General features: G+C 43.3%; 4 protein-coding genes across 5 annotated transcripts in view; 3 read left to right on the top strand and 1 right to left on the bottom strand.

Moving 5' to 3' along the window:
• The window catches only part of NLK (nemo like kinase), a 40,908-nt gene extending 30,485 nt beyond the window's left edge, over positions 1 to 10,423 (top strand). Inside the window, exons 5-12 of the mRNA XM_072353176.1 lie at positions 317 to 423; positions 1,254 to 1,339; positions 2,184 to 2,393; positions 3,226 to 3,327; positions 5,770 to 5,856; positions 6,870 to 7,068; positions 7,953 to 8,046; positions 8,597 to 10,423. Of these exons, the coding sequence (XP_072209277.1) occupies positions 317 to 423; positions 1,254 to 1,339; positions 2,184 to 2,393; positions 3,226 to 3,327; positions 5,770 to 5,856; positions 6,870 to 7,068; positions 7,953 to 8,046; positions 8,597 to 8,651 (940 nt within the window). The 3' untranslated portion in view covers positions 8,652 to 10,423. The remainder of the gene's footprint in view (positions 1 to 316; positions 424 to 1,253; positions 1,340 to 2,183; positions 2,394 to 3,225; positions 3,328 to 5,769; positions 5,857 to 6,869; positions 7,069 to 7,952; positions 8,047 to 8,596) is intronic.
• Positions 10,424 to 10,449: 26 nt separating this feature from the next.
• Positions 10,450 to 13,837, top strand: TMEM97 (transmembrane protein 97). Its single transcript, XM_072353179.1, has 3 exons — positions 10,450 to 10,633; positions 11,366 to 11,510; positions 12,098 to 13,837. Exons 1-3 carry the CDS (start codon positions 10,514 to 10,516, stop codon positions 12,346 to 12,348), a joined length of 516 nt encoding a protein of 171 aa, XP_072209280.1. The 5' UTR covers positions 10,450 to 10,513; the 3' UTR covers positions 12,349 to 13,837.
• Positions 13,838 to 14,115: 278 nt separating this feature from the next.
• Positions 14,116 to 15,859, bottom strand: IFT20 (intraflagellar transport 20). Of its 2 annotated transcripts, none has more exons than XR_011905589.1 (4): positions 15,649 to 15,859; positions 15,393 to 15,478; positions 14,587 to 14,882; positions 14,116 to 14,252 (listed from the first exon to the last, which is right to left on the bottom strand). XR_011905589.1 is itself a non-coding variant. In XM_072353180.1 (4 exons), exons 1-4 carry the CDS (start codon positions 15,773 to 15,775, stop codon positions 14,171 to 14,173), a joined length of 399 nt encoding a protein of 132 aa, XP_072209281.1. In that variant the 5' UTR covers positions 15,776 to 15,852; the 3' UTR covers positions 14,116 to 14,170. The 2 variants fall into 2 exon arrangements, 1 of the variants encoding a protein (XP_072209281.1); XM_072353180.1 differs by having other exon boundaries at positions 14,587 to 14,690; positions 15,649 to 15,852.
• TNFAIP1 (TNF alpha induced protein 1) lies at positions 15,784 to 25,757 on the top strand. Its single transcript, XM_072353178.1, has 8 exons — positions 15,784 to 15,901; positions 17,233 to 17,428; positions 17,556 to 17,931; positions 19,224 to 19,393; positions 20,561 to 20,650; positions 20,750 to 20,802; positions 23,244 to 23,439; positions 24,006 to 25,757. The coding sequence occupies exons 3-8, from the start codon at positions 17,715 to 17,717 to the stop codon at positions 24,222 to 24,224; spliced, it is 945 nt and encodes a 314-aa protein (XP_072209279.1). The 5' UTR covers positions 15,784 to 15,901; positions 17,233 to 17,428; positions 17,556 to 17,714; the 3' UTR covers positions 24,225 to 25,757.
• The last annotated feature ends 265 nt before the right edge of the window (positions 25,758 to 26,022 follow it).

Raw genomic sequence — 26,022 nt, forward strand, 5'->3', positions numbered from 1 at the left:
GGACCTACAGACCACGAGGAAAAAATCACAGATTTCAGTGCCTCATTAATTACGTTGAGAATTTTATTTTCTTTGAGTTCTAACTTAATGTGGAATAATTGAGTAACGACTGCCTCAATGCAGATGGTATTTTGCTGAATAATCCTCTCTCATTTTCATTGCGGTAAGTGTGGGGACTTGACCTCTGTCCCGGGACAGCTGTGTTGTTACTGTCGAGCTGTGCTCTATAAGAGCTCCAGCTCCCAGCAGTTCGAGTGGGTGTTTCAGGAGATCACGTGCTGCACTTTCTGCTTTTGCCTTAACTAATGACCTGAAGATACGTCGTCACTGAACTGATGCAGAGCGACCTCCATAAGATTATCGTCTCTCCTCAGCCACTCAGCTCAGATCACGTCAAAGTTTTTCTTTACCAGATTTTAAGAGGTAATTTTCTTTTTCCTCGTAAAATTAATGAAAGCTGTGTGCTGCTCTAATTCTTCTTTCACTGTTTCTTAATATTTATTATCAAGGCATCCTCGTCTTGAGTAAGTTTCCTGTGGGAACTTGGTCTTTTTATTTCACAATATAATGAATAGCAAGGATTTAATTAGTTATAAGAATACACGGCCTTGCTGCCTTCTGTTACATACGTGGGTAAAGACCAGAAAACACAGTTTGCTGCGAGAGATTTCTCAGTGGCCTTTGAGAGGCTGAAAGCGGGGGGAGATGTTGGTGTTCTTGAGCTCCTCTGGTATTTGGTGAGCCCAGGCACAGAACGGCCCCTGCACGGAGCCGGGCTGACACACAGACACGGCTGTGCCCACTCACTGCGTTGTGCAGAACTCTGGTCTAAACTGACTGTGAGGTTTAGCCAAAGCAAATCAGTACAGCAGTGATTTTAGGCATGATTGTTTGGGGTTTTTTAATCTGTTTGGAAAGTTCTATCTAAAGAAATCAGATCATTCTGATCAGTGTTAGTCCAGTTGTTTTTCCATTGGTTTTACTGGGATGGTTTCACTGCAGTAAACTGTCAGCTATGTCTGATAGTAAATAAATAGCAAATCCATAAGAAGCAGAGCAGAGGAATCCAAATGGTCCCCGGAATTGGGCTATTGGTAGAGCCTGTGGAGACTGGAAGGTAGAGCGGCGTGGAAACAACTCTGTGTGCAGTCTTTGACTGAGTTGCAGGACTGCCCCGGAGGATGCTGTCAGCCTTGGACTTGTATTTAAAAGGAAAGAATAGATACTGACTTGAATTTCTTTTAATATTTCAGGTCTGAAATATCTACATTCTGCTGGCATTTTACATCGAGACATTAAACCAGGGAACCTACTTGTGAACAGCAACTGTGTTCTTAAGGTGCTCCTTACATTTATTGAATATGTCCGTCTGTATGTGCTGCTCATCACAAATCAGATGTGTTTTGTTACAAAAGCATTTATTTAATATTCACAGTTTTCCTGTAAAGTCATTTTAAATGGGGGAAAAGTTGCACAGATTCTTTAAAAATTATCGACGAAATGAAGATGTTCCATGTTGGGGCATCGTCCCTTCTGTGCCCACATGGACATCTGCGGTTCTCCTTCTGACTCGTTGTCAGAAGTGCTGCTGTGCTGGCAGCCGGGGCTCAGGCAGTACGTGTGCTCACAGGGAGTTCTTAGGTCTGTGGAATTATGCAGGTGTGCTGTATAGCAGTGCTGGATACCAAGAAAGATTTCTTTATGAAAATTTGCTGTGCAATCCAATTGTGGAAAAGTCAGTCTGCTTTCTTAACCCTTCTGGTTAAGGAAACTTCTAAAAATCCCCAAAACCGGGGTGAGACAAGGCTGAATCTGTAACGTTTGGAGGCATCCCATGAACAAATGAGATCTGGCTTGGGATCTGGGATATTCTGAACCCAGGGTTTTCCAGCAACTATTACTTCGAGTGCTTGTTTTTGTGAGAGTGCTTTTAGACTGAGTCCTGCAAAGCCAACTAAAAATATACTGTGATTTCAAATAAAATGGTGGGAAGTTTAAATGGATACGGAACAAAGTAACAATTTCTACCTATTCCCCCTTCCCTCAGCTTGTGCAGTTATGGATTATCTGATTTATTTAAATGCTGGCTTGGAATGACATGCTCCGTTACCACCAGGCTACCTATTTGAAACGTATTACGTGTTTTGGTTATTTTAATTTTTTTATTTACCTTCTCAATTTAGATTTGTGATTTTGGATTGGCCAGGGTGGAAGAATTAGATGAATCTCGTCACATGACTCAGGAAGTTGTCACTCAGTATTATCGAGCTCCAGAAATCCTGATGGGCAGCCGCCACTACAGCAATGCTATTGACATCTGGTCTGTAGGCTGCATCTTTGCAGAACTGCTCGGGCGAAGAATATTGTTTCAGGCACAGAGTCCCATTCAGCAGGTATCATTAAACTTCCTTCTAAAACAATTTGATGGAGTTACTTATACCGATGCATTTTGAATCTTGAACTTCCTTTTGTTTTGCTTAGCTCACTCAGGGCAGGAAACCAAACTCTTTGTAACACTGAAGCGATGGCTTCCAGATGCTGTTAAAAGTCGTAGTAATTGTCATTAGCTTGTGAAATTTGTGTTTTGTTATGTTCCCCTTTAATCTGCTCCAGTACCAAAGTTTACTGTGGCATTTTAAAGTGATGTAACTGGGATCAATATTTTTCTGACTATGAATAAGAGAAAGTAACGTTCCCATCAGTGTGTAACTGCAGTTGCAGTATTGCATTTGAGCTGTGGAACTGATGGACCTGGCGGTGCCAAACAGAGCAGTGCTTCTGCCTGGGAGTGGAGATGAGATGGAGAGAAGCCACCAAGTGTAGCAACACGTTTGGTGTACAGACAGTAATCACATTTTTCACTTTGATGCCAGCAGTCAATGAGTGATTTTCATGCCTGTGTAATGATGGTAATGGGTTTAATGGGTTTAGTCTCAGAGGGGAGCTGGGCAATTGCTTGTTAGCATGAGTGGATAGTGGTCATGAGGGAGCCCTTGGAACCAAGGAGCTGAGCTCTCTACTGACAGGATTCATTGTTTGTTTTTTAACTCTGACTCCTACAGGATGTTTTTGTTTTCATTCACAGTAGGAGCACATGTGTTCACTTCTGCAGAAATACACTGAAAGCACTGGTTCACGTGTTAGTTTAGCTCCAGAATCTGCTATCGTAGTGAAACATATTAATATATACCTGAAATCCCAAGTGTGTATGTTCTGTACCTGCAGCTGGATCTGATCACAGACCTGCTGGGAACGCCCTCACTGGAGGCAATGAGGACAGCGTGCGAAGGCGCCAAGGCACACATACTCAGGGGTCCTCACAAACAGGTACAGGCTCCGCTCCTTCGTGGCACAGCATTTCCTCTGTGCAGCTGCTACTGCTGTCTCATTCCTGTGTTTCCCATCTCAGTTGAATTCTCATTCTCAGGCTGGGGCACGGACATTCATAAATACTTTGTCTGATATCTGACTTCAGAGTTTCTCTGCTTGTGAACTGAGTTCAGTTCACTGAAGGTGGTTCTGGTTAATAGTGCGGTTATTCAAACTCCTGTGCAGATGAGATGTTTTCTCGCTTGTCAAGTGCATCTCTGACGTATCTCATTTATATAGTTTGAATTGATGATACAGGTGAACATTGCTCCTATTTTTGAGGAGATGTTTTGATGGCTATTCTAAATGAAGTTGTTAATTTAAGTGATAATGTTGGGAAGAGACAAATTAAAATTGGCAGTACAGTTCAGAAAGCCCCAGAGGGACAACTTTACAGACAGGACAGGGAGTGTTAGAAGAGGAAATTGCCCATTATCAGGATTAGGAAGCAGAATGGTCAAGCAGATCCTCAGCAGAGGTCCCCTCAGATACCCATGCAATGACCTGAGCTGTTTGTGAAAGGTTTAAGATGACACAGAAAGCTGAGGTGCAATGTCCAACATAACTGGTGTAAAAGTTAATAAAAATCCAAACCAGGAAAAAGAGATGAGATGATACCATTATGCCAACTGGACAACAAAAGTAGCTAATGTAAAGTACGGATGCAAGGAAATGCCTGGGCAGGAATCCCTACCAGTGGTAAAGCAGTATGCCCACCCAGTGTAGCCAATTTTATGGTTGTTAGATAGTAAAAAATGAACAAGATGAGTAACCAGTACATGTTAATACATCAGGTCTTTCCAGTAGAGTTTGCATATTTATTTTCTCCATATAGAAGCAATTTCTCAAATGTCAGCTTGCCACAATGGTAGTTACCATAGAAATGAGCACTGAATATATCTCCTGCTATATTATTAACGTGGGAGTTCTACCTCCTAGGCAGCCTTGATTCCCTACATTGTGGTACAGGCTCGTTCTTTTAATGTTAATAATAGGAGGATTTCCTTAAGACTTTCTCTCCCAGTTCTCAAACAAATGAAGTCTAATTGTGTTCGTTATCACGCACTAAGAGTTGCACATTTTAAGCTTGTTGTCTTGAGCTCCCAACATTTCGGTTGTTAACAAAAATAATAATTGTTTTGTAGTGTCTGGAGCTGGGAGAAATAGATCCAGTGCACTCGGTGTACAGCTGGGTAACGCAGTGCACAAGTGCAGTGTACAGCTGCATCCGGGTGCTTTATGGGATATGTTGTTTTTCAATTCTGATGGTTTGAAAATTGCTTGGCATTCCTGCAGTGCAGCACTTGTGCCTTTGGTAGGGCAGGAAAGAACTCCAGTATTGATTTGTTCTGTTTGCTAAGTCTAAATCCTTTATTAGGAATTAAAAAGGGAAGAGGAACATCTTTTGATTTTACTTTATGTTTTGTGATTCCAGTGCTAAAGTGGTTCTCTACAAGCCACTGAAACTGTCTTTTTATCTGTTGAATTATGGGAATGCCAAAAAGCAAGCAGGTGAAATGCTATAAAATGTTTCCGATATGGCCAATTCTATCCATAGGAACTAAACTGTAAGCTGCAGTCTGTGTCTTCTGTTACCTCTGAGCAGCACTGCTTCATATCGTGTTCATGGAGAAACGCATCCCCTAGAAAATAAACATGCAAGAAGTAAGCAGGAGGTTCTTTTATAGAAGGTGGAAGTTGCAGAACCTACCAGAGCCTTCAGAACTTCTGGACAAAATATGGACTCATGTGCAGGGAATATCTGAGGGCTGGGAGCTCTGGGTTCTGTCACTGCTCCGCCAAATGTCTTGGAAGTGAAGTGCAAGGGGTAGCAACTTTCCTGGTAAATGCCTGCGATGTACTGGTTAAGGGTAGCACTATGCAGAGATGACTTGTGATTCAGCCTTCATTTTATGACTGTGTAACTAAAGCGCTGCAAAACTTGTTGTTTTTTTTTCTTTAAAATGATCTTAGGAAATGGTGTAAATCTTCAGCATCAGTTATATCCATAGTTTGCCAAGAATTAAATTTGTTGGTTTTCCAGCTGGGGAATAATTGCTGATGTTGGGCAGCTCTAGGAATTAATTAGAGTGAGAAGGAAGATCTTGTACCGTACTGGTTTGTGCTGCAGTCAGAGCAGAGGCCTTTCACCATCAGATATTGGGTTGGGAATACTGATGCACCCAGGGATGATGTCTCAACCAAGGAAAAAAGGCTCAATTAGATTTGTTACAGTTGCTGAGTTAGTGATACAGTCTTGTTGGGAGCATGAAGCAGTGTCTCCTCAGCAAGAAGTTTGTCTTCAGTAACTGGAAGGCAGTTGCACACTGCAGCGGGATTTTCTGGCTGGTAGATCTGACAGGAAAACTATCAGTGCTTTTCTTTTTTGTTCCCTTACAGCCATCCCTTCCTGTCCTGTATACACTTTCTAGTCAAGCTACTCATGAGGCAGTTCATCTCCTTTGCAGAATGTTGGTCTTTGATCCAGTAAGTATGATTTCAAATACACCCAATACCTTTTGTTTAAGAACATTGCGAGTTAAGAACTGCTTGAACCAATTTTCTGGGTTGCATTTCAGAACTTTTGGTTCCAGAAGAGACATAAAAGTATCATCTTACAGTTGGCCAATTAATTTCTTCCTGGAATGAGGATTTCACAATTAAGATCTGCTGGCCTTTTGCAGAAAGCTGTGATAGAGTCAGAGGGATGAGGGTGTTTGTGAATCACGCTGTCTTTTCCTGGCTAGGTGTAGGTAGCAGAACATCAGATACTTTGATGCAGTTCTAATTAAAGATGTGTGGGTGTTTGTGGCCTTGCAAGGCACAAGAAATTCCTTCTGCAGGAATAGATAATGTGTGTATCTGGGTAAGAGTCTCCTTTTTGATGGGATGACTCCATAGGACAATTAGGGCAGGGACAGAAAGTCACACTGTGAAAATAGGCTGTAATTAAATCCCCTATTTATTTATAAGGTGAGCACCTTACGCCCTGTTCTTCCTTCACCACTCGCTTTCTGAAGCGTGGCATATAAGGGATTTCTAAGAACTCTGGATGCCATGTGCCAAATTATTCCGTCCTGAAGTAATGCTGGAATTTGTGTTTTACTCTAAATATGTACTTAGGGACACAGGAAATCGTGCAGAACCTGGATTTGCAAAGTACTGCTTTTGCTCACGTTTAAATTCCTGGTGTTTATTTTGGTTTATTGTGAAGATCACCTGACGCTTATTGGGGAAAAAGTGACTTTTGAAGAACAAATGTATAGAAGTCGCATTCGTGGTAGTTCTGTCATTGGCCACAGTGCAGGCGGGTCAACGTCATCCTAATGGTGCTGCTTTTTTAAGTGAAATCTTCCCCCTAGCGGCAGCGTGTTTGCAAAGCCAAAGCATGTCATAGGATTTGGGTTGAGATGGATGAGTGGGTGTGTGTGCGTTGGGCTGCGTTGGAAATATCCTGACTCTGTTTGTTTGTTTGTTTTTCTTCAAATGCAACGTTTCAGTCCAAAAGAATATCTGCTAAGGATGCCTTAGCTCACCCATACCTTGATGAAGGGCGGTTGCGATACCACACCTGTATGTGTAAATGCTGTTTTTCCACATCCACTGGAAGAGTTTATACCAGTGATTTTGAACCCATCACTAATCCCAAATTTGATGACACTTTTGAAAAGAACCTCAGTTCTGTTCGGCAGGTTAAAGGTGAGTCACAATCAGCCTTAGTGTACGCCTGTGTCTTCCTGCTGCATCCTTCAGCGGTGCGGCCACAATTTTGTTTCCAGGTGCGAGGTGCTCTCTTGATGGCTGTCCTGCAAAAGGATCTGCACCATCAATAATTACAGAGTGGGGTGGTCGCAGTTCTGCTGCATTTCCTCTTGGCTGTGGCACTGTGCTGATGCTGAAGTGGCCGTGCTTGGTGCTGCCATGGCTCTGCCATCAGCTGTGCTGGTGGTGCTGCTCTGGCAGTAATGCAGGGCTGTGCTCAGGGTCTCCACGTGCCTGGAACAGGGAGCTACTGGTGCAGGTGGTTGCCGGGGGCCAGCCTGGCTTCATGGCATGGGAGATCTGAAGTCATTCCATGATAACAAACAAGCCATAAGAAACATTATTTTTCTCTGGAAATCCAGGCAGGAAAACATTCATTTCAAGAGAACAATACAGTATGAGAGATATTAGTGGGGATTCTGTTTCTATTTTGTGGCAGCTCAAATAAGACACAAAGAGGGCGGGGAGAAGAAATGCACCACCTCCAGTTTTTAACAAGCAATTCAGTCACTCGGGGAAAAGATACTGTTTTGCTGTAACAATGTGACCTGCTTTGGACATACCCTGAACCTGCAGTTCTGCAGTTCACACCGGTAGCTCCTCAGAGTTCACAAAAAATGGTTTCCTTTTTAACCCATTGTTCTTTCCATTCCCTGTGTCTTTGTCCATCACTTTTCAGTGCTGTGTGTAGCTCTGCTGTCTTCTCTGTCATCTGTTGTTGTGAGCATTGTCTTTAAACTCTCTGACAGTAGCACAGATATCACTGCAGCGCAAATGTTAATCCCACGGTGTGGTGTGTTTTATTTTTCTCTTACGTACAGAAATAATTCACCAGTTCATTTTGGAACAGCAGAAAGGAAACAGAGTACCTCTCTGCATCAACCCTCAGTCTGCTGCTTTTAAGAGCTTTATTAGGTAACTGTATGTAATCACATCTGGTATTAATTCACGTTTGTTAGTAGTACAGAATTCACACAGCCAGTGCTTTTTGTTTAGAATCTCTGCGGGTGGTGAAGCTCCATAGATAAACCCCTCAGGTGTACGAGTGGATACTTATGGAGATGGGTTTTATGCACACTTAGAATACAAACACTTAGAGTTTAAGTAAAATGTGTAGAAGTTTCAAGTAGTAACTTTGTATTAACAAAAAAAAAGTGTTGAAATTGGAATTGAAAGGTTGGTGGGTTAAATTCTGATTGCAAAAATGCACTGCAAAGCGATGGTTGTGGGTGAAGAATTGTTGAGGGCAGAACCACTCAGACAGTGTGGTTCAGCACGTGGTGCTGCTGGCGGTACCTGCTGGTGGAACCTGCTGGCCTTGCGGATTTGTTTTCTTGCGCTGTAGAGGGGACGGGTGCTGAAATGTTTGCGTACCTGAAACATTTGCTTTCTAACGAAGCATTAGCTTTGCTGTCCATTAGCTTTTGCAAAGGAACGCTGATTTTCTGTGTCTCTTCCCTTCTAGTTCCACAGTTGCTCAACCCTCTGAGATGCCACCATCTCCACTGGTTTGGGAGTGAAGTGGAAGATAATGTACTACTGAAGATGTAATGTAGCTTTCCACTGGAGTCTGGGATTTGCAATTCTGGAGGTTAATCATGCTTGTACTGTAATTTTACTAATGAAGTTTTAAATTAACAACCACTACTTGTACAATATGAATAATATTTAGAACTGTACTAGACTTTTAATCTTGTAAAGTGGTTGTGCTTTTAGGAGAAAATATTTTACCCAGAGTTGCACGTGTTTTATGAATCAGTGCAGCTGTGATGGCTCAGCTCGGAACAAACAGAATTGAACCAAATTTGGGGAGGATTTTTTTTTTTTTAATAAGTGAGATTGTACACAAAGACATTTTGATATTGAGCCATTCCTGAAGATTTGGGGTTTTCTAAAACTAAGGAATACCGAAAAACTTGACTGCGACCAATCATGAAGTCACGTTGGGTGGCGGCGACCGCAGGAGGTGGCGCCGCGCCTGACGATCCGACCCTATAAATAGCTTTCACTAGAGCCGTGGTGGTGATGTGTGCTGTTCTAAAATCAGATGTTGTGAGTAGAGAGAATGAGTTTGTGACTAGGAGAGACTAAACTTCTGTTTCCTTACCCAGTATAAATATATATATATATTTAATCTATTTTTATTAGAAGTTTTTTCTGCTCTTTCTTACATAAAATCCCCCCAGCATGCATCTTCTATGTGTGTAAATACTTCCATTATGGGCTAATTTCAGAGATCCCTGACATCATTGCTGTATAGAGAGAATCTAGCTTGCACATTTTAGGTCTGTGAAATTTTGTGAGAACTTTTTCCTGCACTGGACAGTTGAGAGAGAAGAAAAAAAAGAAGAAAAAGGAAAAAAAAAAAAAAAAAGCACATAGGGAGTTTGGTTAATTGTGTTGGTGTCTTTAGGCAGAGCTGTGGAAGTCTTGAAATGTCACCGTAGTAAATAACTTTTATTACTTTTTGGCGAATTCTTTTTTCTGTTGGAACACTGAATTCTGTGCATATGTATATATGAACACAAATTGAAGGCCTCTACCTCCTGGAGCGTACAACTGGGTTTGTTTACCTCCACATGATTTTTTTTTTGTTTGTTTTTTTAAGTTCAGTGTGGAGACTTGAAACTTGAATGTCCCTTCCAACTTTTGTATTTAAAACAAGACTTAGAAAATCGAGGACTGTTTTTCACCTGTACAAAGAGATATTAAAGGGTGGTCTTAAAATCTGAGCATTGGTCTGGAGGAAAAAAAAACAACAACCGTGGTGTTTGTTATGGACAATTAACTGTTAAAGTTATTGTAAGTTATCTGTATTTAGCAGAGTATTTTCAACAAGGGTGATCTGAGCGGGGATTGGAAACCATCCGTAAGTTATGTCTGGAAGTTTTAACTTCAATGAAGTAATTATTTGCTGTGAAAGAGACAAACGTTGAATTACCGAACAAAGATGGTGCAATATCTTTGTTTTTTGTGAGGCTCCTGAGCATAGAACCAGCTGAAGCATTTCAATTCACTCGCATGAGAAACGTGTGTAATTGCGAGAGCCCGGGAAGACACTGGTATGAAAGGTAAAATCTCAGAGGTTGGTCAGTTATGTGGCACACTTGCTGGTCACTTTGTAAAATGTAGATTTGAAGTACAGTGGTGAAAACATTAAATGTGACATTTGAAAAAGAAGCGCGTTACCTTCATTTCCTGTCTCATCTCCTACTTTTATTTAAGATTCAGTTGTTACAATCGTGATTAATGCTGTCTGAAACAATGCAAGTAAAAAGAGTTTATAACACCCGCTCTCGGTCACGGCCTTCCTTTCCGTGTCGCGCGGCTCGGCGGGGCGGGGCTACGGGGGGCCGCGAGGGGCGGGGCCGGGAGAGCCGGGATGGCGCGGGCGCTGCGCTGCCTGGAGGCCGCCTTCGCGCTGTACTTCATCTCGCACGTCCCCATCACGCTGCTGCTCGACCTGCAGGCGCTGCTGCCGGCCGGGCTGCACCCGCAGCAGGTGAGGGCCGGGCGCGCTCCGCGGGTGCCGCCGGGTGTCGCTGAGCCCGCGGTTGGGTGTCCGTACGTAGTTGGTTGGGTGTCCGTACGAAGCGGGGCGATGGCGGGAGGGCGCGGCGGGTTTGCCGGCACGGCTCCTAACGGAACGCCGCCCTGTGACCCGGCTCCGGTCGCTCCGGTCGCTCCTGGGGCCTTGGCGCAGATGCGGCCGCTGGAGGTGAGGCGCGCGGCCGGCCGCGTGGTTGCTGTGCGGGGAGCGGCGCGGATGGAGCGCGGCGTGTAGGGCCGGTCGCTGCGCGCCTCCGGTTGGCCGCGTAGTGAATGAACGCCCGGAGGACGGGCGGAACCGGCGAGAGGAGCAGATGAATGGAGGATCTCGGCCCCGTCAGGCTGCGATCCGTAGCTTGGAACTGGGCTTTACATGTAATGAGCGTGTTTGCTGCCATCTGCTGAACCGTTCCATTAGGGAAGCCATTTTTAATTAATAATTAACTCGCAAATCTTAACACGTATCTCTGTTCAAAGTCCAACTGAAAGCCGCGCTGGAATTTACATTTCTGTCATGGAAACTCATTGCAACTCACTAAGCCGAAATTCTCCCATCGAGCTACTGAGGAGTGGGGTTTGTCCCGCTGCAATCACGGCTCCATCCAAGCAGCAGGAGGGTCGCGCTTTGTCCCCTCTGCAGGTGATGCTCGCTGTGTTACTGTGCGGTTCTGTTCTTTCCCTGCAGCTGACGGAGCTGCTGCACTGGTATGGCACCACCTTCCGGGACCCCATGATGCTCCACCCCCCGGCGTGGTTCAAGGCGTTCATATACTGCGAGGCTTTCTTACAGCTGCCGTTCTTTCCAGTCGCAGCATACGCCTTCCTGAAAGGTTGGTATGAACGACAAGTGAGAACGTGTCCCGTGCAGCATTTCTGCATGGCGCGTTCTGTGCAGGGGTGGTTCATCTGTCAGCCCTAAGCTATGAGACACAGCACACACAGTGCTGCTCTCACGGCAAGTTTTGCCTGCGAACACAAAACAGGGGCTCATAGACCCTCTTCAACTGCTGTCACTTATAGAATCATAGAATCACAAGGTTGGAAAGGACCTACGAGATCATCTAGTCCAACCTTCTTCCCTTTACCATACCTACAGAAAACCACTAACCCGTATCTCATAGCTCCCTATGTGTAACCAGCATCAGCGGCTGACATTTGGTGAGCTCCAGCATCAGTGAAGCTCTGGGTTAAGCTGTGCACTCATTTTATCGCTTTAAAACAGTTGCACCATCATTCCAAGTTTCCACAAAGTTGGATTATTCCATGGGTTGCTATAAGTACTTCGTTTCTGTTGCCCGTGATGCTTTATGGCTCACGCTGTGATAGACGCACAGCTGATGTTCTGTTAATCTACAAGTGACCAAATTCTGTTTGATTCCAACTGCCTGAATATTGCTTCCCTGCTGCTTCTACCCAGGTGGCTGCAAATGGATAAGGACTCCTGCAATTATATACTCCACCCACGTAGCTACAACGTTGTTTGCTATCCTGGCTCACATCCTGTTCCATGATTTCTCAACGTCAGAGTATCCAGGTCCTCGGACACTGCGTGAGCGCCTCATTCTGTCATCCATATACGCACCATACCTGCTGATACCACTTCTCATTCTTTTCACCATGCTGTACAGCCCCCAGTACAACCAGGTGGAGAAAAGGAAAAGGAAATAGTCTGCTGTAAAAGGTGTACGCACAACTTTCCCATTGGTTTAGACCCAGACCCCAGTCCTCTGGGACGAACACTAAGCAGTGATGTCGGCTGCGACACCTGTTACCAAAGTGTCAGATTCCTGCAAGGAAAGTTTGAATTGGCTTTTGTTCACAGCTCTTCCATCAGAAATAGGTTTGGCAGAAGCCTGTATTGGCAGTTCCAGGTGTTAGTTGGGTATTTGTAGCTTGAAGGGGCCCAGCAGCTCCCTTCCCATCGTCAATTTTGTGTGGTACTTTAATAGGAAAATGAACTTCCAACCATCTCATCCTTAACCACGTGATGGAGGCTGGGAGCTGCAGCCCACGCTTAATTCAACTCTCCTTTTTCCAAGATGCCTCCAGGCCGCAGTGTGTTCTCCAGTAGCACATTCTGCACAATCCTTCACTGATTACATACTAATCAAAAATCAAAACTCTTTTTCTCAGCTACTTTAGAAGCATTTCAGATGATGTAACAATCTTCACCTTCCTCATCCTTCCATCTAAAATTTCACCTTATTTTCCTCTGCTCCAGTTCTGATTGCTAATGCCTGCTCAGTGATAAATGTGCCCAGATCTGTACTTCTGGGTGCTTGCTTTTGTTTGGCAGCTCCTCCTGGATTTCTTCAAGTACTTCAGTAGCTGCAAACAGGGATTTGTAAACTTCTCTCTTCCATGAAATAACTTCTAGTGTGGAAATAAGTAACTGCATCCAAATTGCATTTCATTTCTGAAAGGAATAACTAAAACCAACATAATCTGTGAGAGCTTCGAGAAATACTTTGTGTTCTACTTGGAAATCATGGAAAATAAAACTAACTGCTGGTAGCCTTTTATTTTTCCCTGTTTGATCTGTACGAATAAAATGTGAAGACTTGTGTCAAATTCTGGGGCACTGAACAGGCTTCTTCAGTCACTGCTTTATTATTTCAGGACTTTACTGGTGTGTAACTTAAACCTTCCACAAGCTTTGAAAAGGCCAGTGCTTTCTTATTTGGTTGCCTAAAGACAGGCGTAAAATGCATCTATTGCTCTTTGAACACGAGCCTTGATTTTATGTCAGACATTCCGTTTTTAAATGCCACACTCATATCTATGGTCTGTATGTGCTCCTGGTGCCACTACGTGCTGAGCTGTTTGTCTCATCAGTCTGAAGTCCTATGGTTAAAAAGTCAGTGAAGGTATTCTGCTGCGATATTGCTCCAAGCACAGCTTAATCTTCTTAATTCTCTTTTCCTCTTTTTGTGTGCAACTGCCCAGCTCTGCTGATCACCAGTTTGTCTGACCAGTTAAGAAACTCCCAGGCAGGAGTTAGTGCTGCTTCTCTCGGGTGCAAGTTCTGCTGCTAGAAGTGTGAACATGGCTACGTAGGGGAAGTCCTTCATGATAAACATCCAGGGAGTCACAAACTTACGAGCTCCCCAGTAACAAAGCAGAAGAAGCTAATTCTGGTATGTCCAAGAAGGTGACAAACAGTTTATTGCCTGATTTCATTGAAGAGCTGTACATTTCAAAAAGGGAGAGACATTAACAGAGGAACAGCAGTATTAATTCAACTACAGCTTGAACGTGAACTACTGACTGTACAAAACCTTTATAAAAATCAAAGGATAGAACAGTCTTATGTCTGTTACAAAGCTCTCCTTATTGCCACTTCTAGTGTAACTCACACTGCATTAAAAGACACTTTTATTTGCACAAACCATCCACGTTCATTTGCACACAGTGAAAAATTGCATATATCTGAAACAGTCGAGTCTGGAATGCTCGTGTTCCCAAGTTGGTCTTTATCTTATAAATTCTTCTATTTCTGAAAAATAAATTGGTCGATGAATTCATTCTGGTCCGCTTCAATTTTACACAGAGTCTCATATTCTATTCGATATCTGGAAAACAAAGAAAATAGGTTACCAGCTGATGACTTAGTGCAGTGCTCACCAGTCTGAGTGCGAAGCTTAGGGCTCTGTGTGTGTCCTTTTTAAAGCAACAGTCACATGAATTAGACTTGGCAGTTCTAAAAAGCCTTTAAAAGTCAGCTGTCTGCCACTCTCACCGTTTTAATTTCCACAGCTGCATGATCTCAGATCACCTCTGTCCAGTCAGCCACAAAGCCATTAGAAATGATCCTTCTCAGTATGTGGCTGTTTCTCTCATACGCTACACGGCTTTCTTTCCCAACTATTACATCCGTGCCCCAAAAATACTTAATAGAAAGCTCACCTTTCCAGCTGCATCTTTTTCTCAGCTATTAAAGCCTGAAGTTGCTGTTCCTGTGCTTCCCTTTGCTTTGCTATAGACTTCAGCAAATTTCGCGCACCGATGGCCTGTCAAAACAGACGTTTGGTGATGGAGCTGTACAAGGATTTTTAATCCCTTTCACTACCAGCAGGTCTCGATGAAAGCGTTTCAGCCGTGCTAACAGCAAAAGGGGGTATTGTCCTGCTGAATGGGCTGTGGAGCAAGCACAGTCCCTGCAGAGGCTGGGCGGGTTGAGGCATTTGAGGCTTCCTTCCAACCTGAAATAAAAGTCAGCAGCTTCTCTGGAAATGCAGCCTGACTCCTGGCTGCTACCAACAGGCGCAGGAGTTTCTCCCACAGAACAAACAAGGAAATCACAATTGTGCTGAAAATTCATCTCCAATCCCATAATAAGGTGAGAAAATAAAGCGCACCTGGTGGTGTGTGTTAGTACACGTTTCAGAGGTAGTTACAGAGGATTTTACTGCCCGGATGACTGGACAGCCCTCTCACCATGCCTCATTGAGAACCACGTCCTGCTAGAAGGTGTGGCTGGAGAGACGTTTTCTCTCCATAAGCCAGTGGCGCAGGACAGAAAGGCAGCAGGGCTGTTAATAGCAGCAGGGCTGTTCATCGCAGGCGCTGTGCGGCACCAGCTGTTATATCAGCCGGCTGGGCCCGGCGCTCCGAACGGCGCTGACGGGGCCGGTCCGCCGCGACAGACGGGACGGGCGGCTTCTCACCACACGGCGCGGGGCGGCACAGCACAGCCCGTAACGGCACGGTACCTTCATCTTCTCGCTCTCGGCGGCTCTGGCCAGCTGGTCCACGAGCTCGATCAGGCTGCCCACCGTGCTCTGAAACTCCGCTATTTCTGAAAGGAAACACGCTCACGTCGCTCCATCGCCGCCGCGCGGACCGAGCGCCAACGCGGCCGGGCGCGGCTCTACCCCGCGTGGCGCAGCGCGCAGGCGCGTTCGGGGCCGTCAGCGCTACGCGGAGGGAAGCGGGCCGCCCCCCCCCCCCCCCCGGCCCGGCACTCACTGTCCACGAAGGCCTTGCACTCCTCGCGGAGCTGCGCCGTTTGCTGCGCCACGTCGGGGTCGAGGACGCGCAGCTTGTTCAGCTCATCGAAGTGCAGCCCCGCGGAGCCCAGCGCCGCCTGCGCCATCCCGGCACGACGAGACCGGACCTGCGGCTGCCACCGAGTTCCAGAGGAAGCGCTTCCGGGCTGCGGCGGAGCGCGCAGGAAGTGAGGTGCTGCCGCGGGACGCTGCGGGGGGGGCGGCCGCAGGAGGTGAGCGAGCGGCGGGCGCTGTGCGGACTGGGCGCTGGGCGCTGTGCGGGCGGGGGGCCGGGCGGGGTTGCGGACGCGGAACTCCGGGTTGGCCGCCGACTTCGGGCCGGGGACGCTGCTGAGGCCCGGGACGCGCCGCCCGACGGCCCCGCGACACCCGTCCCAGCGCTGCCCGGACTGGGCCGGAGCGGCCCGCGCTACCGGTACGGGACAGGTGAAGAGCCGGCGCGGGGCGGAGCGCGTGTCTGGGCAGCGCCGGTTCTGCTCGGCGCCGAGTTCTCGTTTTCTTCTGGCTGCTTTCTCTGTTTTGTGCGTCTTTTTCCCTCTGTGTCTTTTGTCGTTTGCTTCCTTTGCGCTCTCAGCCCCACTCCTGTTCATGGCAGTGCTGAGCACGGACCGCTTCCTGAGCCGCTGTGCCGTTGTTGTGCAGCCCTCCGGCCGGAAGGAAAACGCGGGGAACATTTACCCTTGTGTTAACGTGGGTAATTAAGGGTTCGGCCGGTGTTTACTGCAGAAGCCTCCTACGTGATCGATTATCAGGGTCCCCAGTGACGGTTTTGCCCGCTGCCCGGTCGCGCTGTGCAGTGGGTTCTCATTTTGCTTTTTGGTTCATTTTTGCTTTGTCCTTCTTGGTCAGGAACGTAGCGATGTGCCGGCGGTGAGGCAACCAGCAGAAACCTTCACTCTAGTGCACGTGTTCAGAGATGCTGCTGTTGAGGTTGGAAAGCTTCATGCACGCCCAGACCTCGGGCTCATTACAGACTCTGGCTGTCCTTAAAAACGTGCTTTTCTTTTAGAGGAAGGGCTCTTGTGGTCTAAAGCAGGATGGGACACCGAGGACAAACCTGCAGCCCTGAGCCGTGCTTCTGTTTTCACTGGAGGTTTTAGGTGTAGGACAGCACGTTGCTGCTGCTTGTGGTTTACTTCCGTGTATGAGAATATAACCTAGAGTTAACAGAAAGGAACTTGGTTGCTGTCAACGTGGATTTCTCTGGAACCCTCAGCTGCTTTATTTGTGCAATTAACTTCTTACAGAACACAACTGTAATAAGCAACTGTTAGTTGCTGTTGCTTACGTTTTTTAGGCGTATCCATCCTGAAACAATAAAAACTACACGACATTGACTGTTGATTTTTCTAGGAGCGAGGGGGGGGAAAGAAATTGAATAAAAGGAGTTTTGAGGAAATAGAATGTAATGTTCCAGCACTGCAGGATCAGGTCGTTTGAAGAAGTTGTAGCTGCTAGAAGAATGTCACGTTAAAATGTTTTTTTATGTAATCCCCAGATGAAAGAATTGGAAAAAGCTCTTTCATTTGTTTCCCTCCTGCAGGCAAAAAAGTCATTTCAGGAAGTTGAAAGGGAGCTGAATCCCATCTAGCACTTAACCTTGGGCTGCAGTGTTGTGTGTTGATTGTAATGCTGGCTGAAGACTGAATAACAGGAAGTCCAGAAGAGTTCAGCTTGCCTCACTAACAGTAATGCAGTCGTAATATGACTGTGATGTTGAACAGCTTCTGTACTGCTGTGTAAGTTGTTTGAAAATACACCTACATTTTGTTTTGTCAGAACATTTGTAGATGTGTCCTTAGGAATATACTGAATTTGTCTCTTGGTTGTGGGCTTCATGGCTTTGTTTCTTTGTGAAAATTCTAGGCTTCTGTGTTGATCTTGCACACTTCCATTCCAAGAGTCTGGTGGCTATGACCGTTTCTGCCTTCCCGTCTTCGCCCAGTGACTCGTGACTCGTTGCCAATCACGGCGGAATCCATCAAACCCACACTCTGCAGGGTTGTCATCTACCTACAGAAGGAGATGTCGGGGGACACGTGTCTAACCACCACCCTGTGTCCAGCTGTGGGACCCAAGCCTAAAACCTGCAGCTTCAAAGTCGGCAGCCTTGGTAACAAGTACGTGCGACTAAATGTTGGGGGCTCCTTGTATTACACTACAGTGCAAGTCCTGACCAGGCATGACACGATGTTGAAGGCCATGTTCAGTGGCAGAATGGAAGTTCTCACAGATAAGGAAGGTAAGTAAATGTCTTTTGTTGTTGAGAATTTTGTAAAACAACTATTGGAGTATTTTTTTGTTTGTTTTAAATACATATTAACGCTATGCTCAATGAAAGGCATGGAGAAAGCTGTATTCCAAAAGTAGCCAGGAACATCAGGCTGCCAAATCCCATTGGCTCTACCAGTCCTCCATGCTTTATATAATTGTGTACTTTTGTTACTAAAATTAACAAGCAGGACTGGTTCTCTTTCCTGCAGTCACAGTTGGTAGGCAGATCGTTGATGTTTTTATGAAGACTGGACAGTACACAGGCTGTCATATCTACAGTGCATTAATCAAAATGTCTTTAGGGAGGGGAGATTCAGTTTTCAGCTTTAAAACTCAACACAACCTTGATTGCTGTGTTGAAGATTTTCAAGTAGGCTGAATCTTGTTGAGTGTCAGTAAGGCTGAATCTGTTTGGCGCAGCAGTTCTGTGTAAGAGCCCCTATCTACCAGAATGGACAATGAGATTTGTCTTCAGGCAGCCTTAGCTGGAGAATCTGGCAGTGGTTTAACCCTCTTTCCTATGTTACCTTATATGCCTAGGTCCTAAAATAAAAGTTTTGTTTTGTTTTTGTCTGCCTTCCACTTTATGAACAATGATTGGGCACTTTATTAATCCCTCTGTCTGTGTGTGTCCTTTGCTATTGTTTGCCAGCGACTCAGACATCCTGTTTCCCAGTGAATGTGACTGCAGGGAAGTTTCAGAATCACAAAAACTGTCTACTGCTGTTTCCTGTGCTGTATCCCCTCCTCTTCTTCCTGATCCATCCTTGTCCTGTTCCTTCCTCCTGTTTGGAGACTGGAACAGCATTTTTCCCTCACTGGATCTGTCAATTAAACAGATGTACACCGGTGACTTCCTGTAGTAATTAGACAGGTAATTAGAAAGGCCTTTAATTGGAACATAGTACAGAAAGGATGAAGCACAGAAAATAACTTTGGCACAGTGGTGCAATGGCTGATCAGTAGATATGGCGCAGTCTGGTTCTTGCTGCAGTTTTTTAAATGTCAAGTGATAGGAAGCTTATGGCTTCTCTTCCGAGTAGTGAGAATACAGACAGGGTGCCAAGGGAGAGGTTCCACTGTTAGTTTCTGTTCTGTAACAAATACCAATTAGTTGAAAGTCAGTGAAATCTTCCCCTGAATGGAATCAGAAGAATGTAGTGTAGTTTCAGGCAACAGCTGGCGCACTGGGGAGGTTTGTTGGGTTTTTTTGCCTCCCAGTGTTAAGGTCATTGAAATGTTGTGGTGATTATTTTTCAGGATGGATCCTTATAGACCGCTGTGGGAAGCACTTTGGAACCATTTTAAACTATCTCCGAGATGACACAATTGCACTTCCAAAACACAGACAGGAGATCAAAGAGTTGATGGCAGAAGCCAAGTATTATCTCATTCAGGGCTTAGTTGATATGTGCCAAGCAGCTCTGCAGGTAAGAAATGGAAGTAGCCAGAGTAGCAAAAATTCAACAGCAGTTAATTAAGATCTTATCCAGTCCGTTTATCAAACCCTTGGTTTTCCTTGTTCCATATGCATTCTGCAGTGCTTAGGATAGAGAAAAAAATTGGTTTATGATCTCCCTGGCTATGTTTTCAGACTGATGTGCTGTCACATGGCCTTCCAGACTTCTTATGCCTGAGCTCTGAACATCTTTGACAATGTAATAACTTTTTATAAGTCTGAATTTTAATGGAGAAAAAAACTGATATAATAAGCACTGTTTACTTCAAGGACTTCTCTATCATTTCATTACTATACGTTGCAAATATGTAAATCTGAGTTAGCATTATTAACTCACCCAGTTCCTGTGAGTTCAAGTTCAGCTGATTTAAATCAGTTTGTTTGGTAAGCTTTTTAATAAGGCTAGCCCAAATATTTTATACATGGTTAATAATATTTCTTGTAGGACAAAACTAAAATACTTAATAAATACCTCACACAGTAGGTTCTTATGCTTCTTATATCCACTGAAAAAAATGTGAAGGTACACTGATAATTCTCCTTCTGGTTTGGAATTCAAAACATTTCTTCTAGAAACAAAATGTTCCCAGGCTTTCTTACTAGCTATTGAGCTCTCCTTAATTTACTACACAAGGAATCTGGTTTCACAGACTGTACCACACATTCTTGATTGCTGCTTTTGTATCACAAGGGACTGAAGTCCATTTTGGTGACGTACTGTTCTTGCCGAATGTTCAGTTTGTAATGACTGATACTCTTCTATACTGCAGTCTTTTGATTTGATTAAAACTCATAGTATCCTTTTCTTCAAAAAAGGACAGAATAATAAACCCACTTAAAGTAGATACGACTTGAGCTCAGAGTCTTTGCTATAGCTAAGAAGGACGTTCACCTGCATCCCAGTATTTCAATTATTACTGCCTTCTGGGAATAAGAAATCTCTCCACTGTATTTCTGGGTTGCAGATCAAAGTAATGCTCTGTGGTTACTATAGCAACACAGAGCTTTTCCTTTGCATCACAGGGTTTGGAAACATGGCTGGAGGGTTTGGAAGAGCAAGCAGCAGCAGATGTTAGTTTTAGCATTTATGTCTCTTGAGGTTTATTTCTATTTCTTTTCCTTTTTTTTTCCAAAACAGGACAAGAAAGACTTGTATGAACCTGTCTGTAACATCCCTATTATCACATCTCCTAAAGAAGAAGAAAGACTGATAGAATCTTCAATGAAAGTAACTGCTTTTCTCCATCGATTCAGTGAGAAACTGAATTTTTGCTAAACATATTCAAAGACAAAGCTTAACTTTTTTTTTCTTTTTCCTTCCCATTAGCCCGTTGTTAAGCTGCTGTATAACAGAAGCAACAATAAATATTCTTACACCAGGTATGTCACCAAGCATTTCTCCCACTGGGAAAGTTTAACTTTGGGGGTGAAGGAAGCCTAACTTGTATTTTGTTATTTAGCTTACAGGAGTGTTATGTGGATTTGAGTAAAGTTATTTTTGGTTTATAAGAATTCAAATGAAGTTCTGAGGAGGTGACAAACTATCTGAAACGTTGTGCTGGAGGTGTGTGCCTGAGAAAGATGGACAGAAATAAGTGATGAGAGATACAAATGAAATACTAGCTGAAATAGAATGCAAACTATTAACAAGGTGTTAGCTTTTCAGTGTAAAGCCAATGCAGCCATGATTCCTCCCTTCTCAGTTTTGCACTCTGTTTACCCTGACCTACAGAAATTCTTGATGTTCCATTTCTTTCATTGACTCCAGATGAGTTAATTATTTGGCTACAAAAATGGCTACAAAGGAAAGCAAAGCATCTGTTCTGCTCAGGAACAACCCAGATAAGGGCCAGTGCAAGAATTCACTGGCTTTTAGTTTTATGGTTTAACTATCAGGATCCATTTATTGTGATGCTATCACAATGGCTCTGGATTTTCCCAAACCAGTCACTGAAGTGATCTGAGTAATCCTTTTTTTGCTATGCAAAATTCTCAGTTTCAGCCTTTCAGTCTAACATGCAATCTTGGAAGGTTTTTCTCTAGGCAAACTGACTGTCTGTCAGAGAGATGAATTCTAACAATCATGAAATTTCAGGTAGTCAGGAAATGCTACCTGAGGGAGTGCTGAAGAGCAGCCTGTTTTTTAGCAAACTGCATTTTCTATCTGCCAGTCATTCTGCACTCTTCCTGGTGTTATCCTTTAGTTTATGGCAGAAATGTTAAAGCAAGTGCAGAATAGCATATTAGTCATCATGGCTCTGGAAATGTAAACATGCTAGCAATGAGAGCAACAGAATCCTAGATACCAGGAGCTGCTGGTATCTCAACTAGCTGTAGGATTCTAATTATTCCTTGCACATAAACCTTCATGCCTTGATGTTGTTTAAATGAGGAATCTTTCTTTAAATTCTGTGCTGGCTGCTAACAACCAAAGGTTATCTCCTATTCTTCCTAATCAACATCATGAAAGGAATTTTCTTAGTTACACAGTCATTGTGGTCATGTATCAGAAATGGATGGAGACTTCTAAATTCTTTTTGTAGCTCTGCACTTGATAAAGCCTGGGATTTGTTACTGGCTGAATCCCAAATTGCTTTCATCACATGACATCTTAAGAGCTGGAGATTTTGTTGGGTTGCACATCATGCTTATTTGATTTAGATCTGAACAGAAGGACATCTGGGACTAAGTATTTTATGTAAAGCCTAGTGGGCTGTCATTAGCAGCAGTGTCTTGTTTCGCAAGTATTCGTAGCCTTCTGGGACTACTTCCAAAAATTAAGGTACTGCACACAGAAGTATAATTTCATTCCTCTGGGTAGGTTCGTGGCAGCAAAGTGCAAACCTTCAGATTTTGGATGCAGTGAGAAAGGAATTTTACTGTTAAATTTGATAAGGTTAGCTTTGTTGTTGTGTCAATAATATGCTTGCTATCTTCCACATATCTGCACACAATTTCCTAGCCATCTATAAAATGAAATCAAAAGGTGCACAGAATACAAGCTTTAGATAGAGCAGCATTCAAGCTAATATCAGAAGAATAATGCTTTTAACTTGTTTTTTTTTTTAATTTGTTCAAACTGGATGTTTGTTAGCCATTATGTTCTAATTTAAATAATATATTAAATTTTAAGACTTTCTGATGGTTCTACTTGATTTTAAAGTTACAACATGATACTTATTTTTTTCTCCAATACATCTAGAACTTGCTTGGAAAACTAATCAAGATCCTAAATTGTTCTGCCTGTCAATAAAAAGCAATTTACTAAATAATGTATCCACTCTAGAAATCTGTATGAGGGATGGCTAGTCTTACATGCAGAACACCATCATTTTTCGCTACCCTTTGTCTACATTGTGTCTACGTTGTGTCTGCATTGATTCCTCAGACTTGGCTGTTACTGAGCTAAACAGAATCATAGAATCATAGAATCACCAAGGTTGGAAAAGACCTAAAAGATCATCCGGTCCAACCATTCACCTATTGCCAATAGCTCCCACAGAACTGCAGTTAGCATATGATTTAATTGTCTTGAGCATAAGTCAGGAGATAATTGTAGATAGTTAATGTAATTATTTGGGAAATTATGCTGTCATTATTAATTATGTGACTTCTAAAGGCTGGTGTGTTTGTTCATGAAAATCAGAGCACCTTATTTGTATCTGTAGTTGGCTATTATCCTCTCTTTTCTTGGCAGCATATGGCAGTGAGTCACTACTTGTATTCTGCAGTTAATCAATGCTTAAAACTGTGGTGGAATAGGCATGAAACTCTGTAGAGATAGACAGTGGAAAAAATAAAATCTTTTGTTGTTGTTACAGCAATTCAGATGACAACTTACTGAAGAACATAGAACTGTTTGACAAACTCTCTCTCCGATTCAATGGCAGAGTTCTTTTCATTAAGGATGTTATAGGGGATGAAATCTGCTGCTGGTCTTTCTATGGACAGGGTCGGAAACTTGCTGAAGTCTGTTGTACCTCTATAGTGTACGCCACAGAGAAGAAGCAAACGAAGGTACAGGAGTTCTACCCACTTGTCTATTACAGTTTGTAATAAATCAGTTGGATAATGCATAGTGGAAAGATGTGGATAAACCAAATTGCTTGGGGAAAGCAATGTCATTTCTTAGGGAGATTTTGATACTGGCAGTTAAAAATATTGACTGGAATTGATGGTCAGTGACCTCCATGTTACTTGGGTAGCTCACTACTTAGAGGGCTGCTGCATTATCTGGTATTTGGTAAAAGATGGCATTGTAGAATTCAGAGAATACTGAAGGACTCCAAATGGTAATTCTGACAGCATGGTCTTTTTAGCACTAATCTGTAAAGTTGATGGAATTTGTGTCCCAAAACCACGTAAATGCCCATAAACTCTTCTCTAATTAAGTGAGGATTTTATTATACCTACTTAAGTTTACTTCATTGCAGTTACTTAGACTTACCAACTTTGTTTCTGCTGCACTGATGTAGTCGTTGTATGTAATTTGACTAAATGGTTGTGTCTCTTATTTCTGGGCAAATGTTCCAGTCAGGTTACCCTGTTTAGATCAGGAAAATGACATCTGCTCTTCTTTGTAGGTTGAATTCCCCGAGGCACGTATTTATGAGGAAACTCTAAATGTCTTACTGTATGAAACACCGCGAGTTCCTGATAACTCTCTGCTGGAAGCAACCAGCAGGAGCCGAAGCCAGGCCTCTCATAGTGAGGATGATGATGGTTTTGAACTACGTGACCGAGTGCGCCGAATCCATGTGAAGAGATACAGCACCTATGATGACCGTCAGCTTGGCCACTAGTCAGCTGATGAGAGAGGGGTTGGTTTCAAGGCTTGTATCAATATTCTTTGAGGGAGATCAGGAAGTAGGGAGGGATCAGTTGGACTCTGGACTGATTTTCATTTGGCTTCTTGTCTCCCTAGAGAAGCAGATGGGCATTTATGCACACAAAGCAACACTAAAGGCCAAGGGCTTTAAGAACTAAGATGTTTGTTTTGCACCATGTGCTTCAAACACAGACTGGCCCCTTTTTCATGCGACATGAGAAAAGGATTCCAAAACACTGATTCTGACCATTTGTGGTTGCTCTTTTATATCTAATGACGTGCTATATATCTTACTTCTTGTGGGAAGTACTGCTTTTCCTGAATGAGATGGGGTGATCTGAAATCAGTTTTTCAGTTACCTGTCCTTTTTAGGGTTTGGTGTAATGGAACTTCCAATTTTTAAATCAAGATACTGAAGAGGTGGTGGAAAAAGCTCAAATATGACTACTTCTACCAAACACTACAGCTGATAACCCCTGGAGGAGACAGCTAGCTATCCACTATTCAGATGCACTGCATATGTGATTTCTTCCAGATATTTTGCCCTTATGCACATACAGCAATTTGTGTTCCAGTATACTTGTATTTAAATCAGTTTTAAAACTGATTAATTCCTAGGCATGCTTTTCTAAGAAGTCAAATCATCAAAAAATCTCCCCCTATGAAAAATAAGAAATATCTGAAAATTTAAATATATACAGACTGACTTGTCATGGGAGCTGGAAAAATATATATGGTGAAGGAGAGAAGTTTTTCAAATAAGAAAACACCAAGAATAGATTGTGGCAGGGTTGGCATTGTTCAGGGCTTTGATAGTGTGATCCTGTTCATGTAAACAATTACATATTACATTTATATTAGTTTCCCCCCATGGCCCAAAAGTGTTATTTGATGTAAAATTTATCTGGCAACAGGAAAATAATGCAGTGGCTGGGGAAGTGCAGACTACACAGTTGTAATACTAGATAATAATATACTGGATTGTTAAAGTTTTGTGTTCTGAAACCCATCGACTGCATAGAAGTTGAAGTAGAGAGAAGAATAATCATAAAAATTTTGTTCTGGCATGCAGGAGGCCTTGGACAGGGGGAAGAGATAGTAAGCTGAAATATCAGCTTTATTCTGTATTATGAGTGCTTGATTGGGTGCTAATTTTAGAGAACTATCCAGAAGATTGGAGTCCCAGCTGTTTTGTACATTGGGTCTCTAGAAAAACTTTGATGTTTAGTATGGAAAGTTGCTAATTTCTTTCTAACTGTTTGATTGTATGTTTCAAAGGTAGGTTGCAGATTCAAATTTTACTGCTGTTATAAATGGTTATTACTTAAGGTTGCTTATTGGCTCCACCACTGCTTTTATTTCCCTATATGTTACGTGAAGGTGGAAGGCTCAGATTCCATGATGGTTAGTCTTGAATTCCTTTAACCAGTGCCAAAATTACATATAAGCGGTAAAGCAAATTAATGCAAAAGCCAAATTCATGAAGTCTTAACTAAAATTAAGATATGATTTAAAAAAAAAAAAAAAAAAAAAAAAAAAAAAAAAAAAAAAAAAAGGGGGGGGGGGAGGGGAGGAGGGAACAAAACAGTGATTTCCATACAATTAGGGTTTTGAAAATGTAACTGTTAAGGCTTTGTAAGAAGACACAAATGGCTGCAAAATGTGGGAAGGTTATTGCCTAACTGGGTCTCCATGTGAAAGGCACTTACTTCATTCTCCTCATATTCAGGAAGTAGCTGCCACAGTAATGCACCTGCCTTTTTCTGAAAGGC

The sequence above is a fragment of the Excalfactoria chinensis genome, chromosome 19 (genome assembly GCF_039878825.1).
Source record: "Excalfactoria chinensis isolate bCotChi1 chromosome 19, bCotChi1.hap2, whole genome shotgun sequence".
Classification (NCBI taxonomy): Eukaryota; Metazoa; Chordata; class Aves; order Galliformes; family Phasianidae; genus Excalfactoria; species Excalfactoria chinensis.

Bases quoted from the DNA above. Each gene is read 5' to 3' on its own strand.
- IFT20 (XM_072353180.1), bottom strand. From the start codon at position 15,775: ATGGCGCAGGCGGCGCTGGGCTCCGCGGGGCTGCACTTCGATGAGCTG. The intron at 15,479-15,648 runs GTGAGTGCCGGG...GTTTCCTTTCAG, and splicing joins GTGCAAGGCCTTCGTGGACA to AAATAGCGGAGTTTCAGAGC. The intron at 14,253-14,586 runs GTGAGCTTTCTA...TTTGTTTTCCAG, and splicing joins AAAAAGATGCAGCTGGAAAG to ATATCGAATAGAATATGAGA.
- TNFAIP1 (XM_072353178.1), top strand. From the start codon at position 17,715: ATGTCGGGGGACACGTGTCTAACCACCACCCTGTGTCCAGCTGTGGGA. The intron at 17,932-19,223 runs GTAAGTAAATGT...ATTATTTTTCAG, and splicing joins AGTTCTCACAGATAAGGAAG to GATGGATCCTTATAGACCGC. The intron at 20,651-20,749 runs GTAACTGCTTTT...CCTTCCCATTAG, and splicing joins TGATAGAATCTTCAATGAAA to CCCGTTGTTAAGCTGCTGTA.
- TMEM97 (XM_072353179.1), top strand. From the start codon at position 10,514: ATGGCGCGGGCGCTGCGCTGCCTGGAGGCCGCCTTCGCGCTGTACTTC. The intron at 10,634-11,365 runs GTGAGGGCCGGG...CTTTCCCTGCAG, and splicing joins CCGGGCTGCACCCGCAGCAG to CTGACGGAGCTGCTGCACTG. The intron at 11,511-12,097 runs GTTGGTATGAAC...GCTTCTACCCAG, and splicing joins AGCATACGCCTTCCTGAAAG to GTGGCTGCAAATGGATAAGG.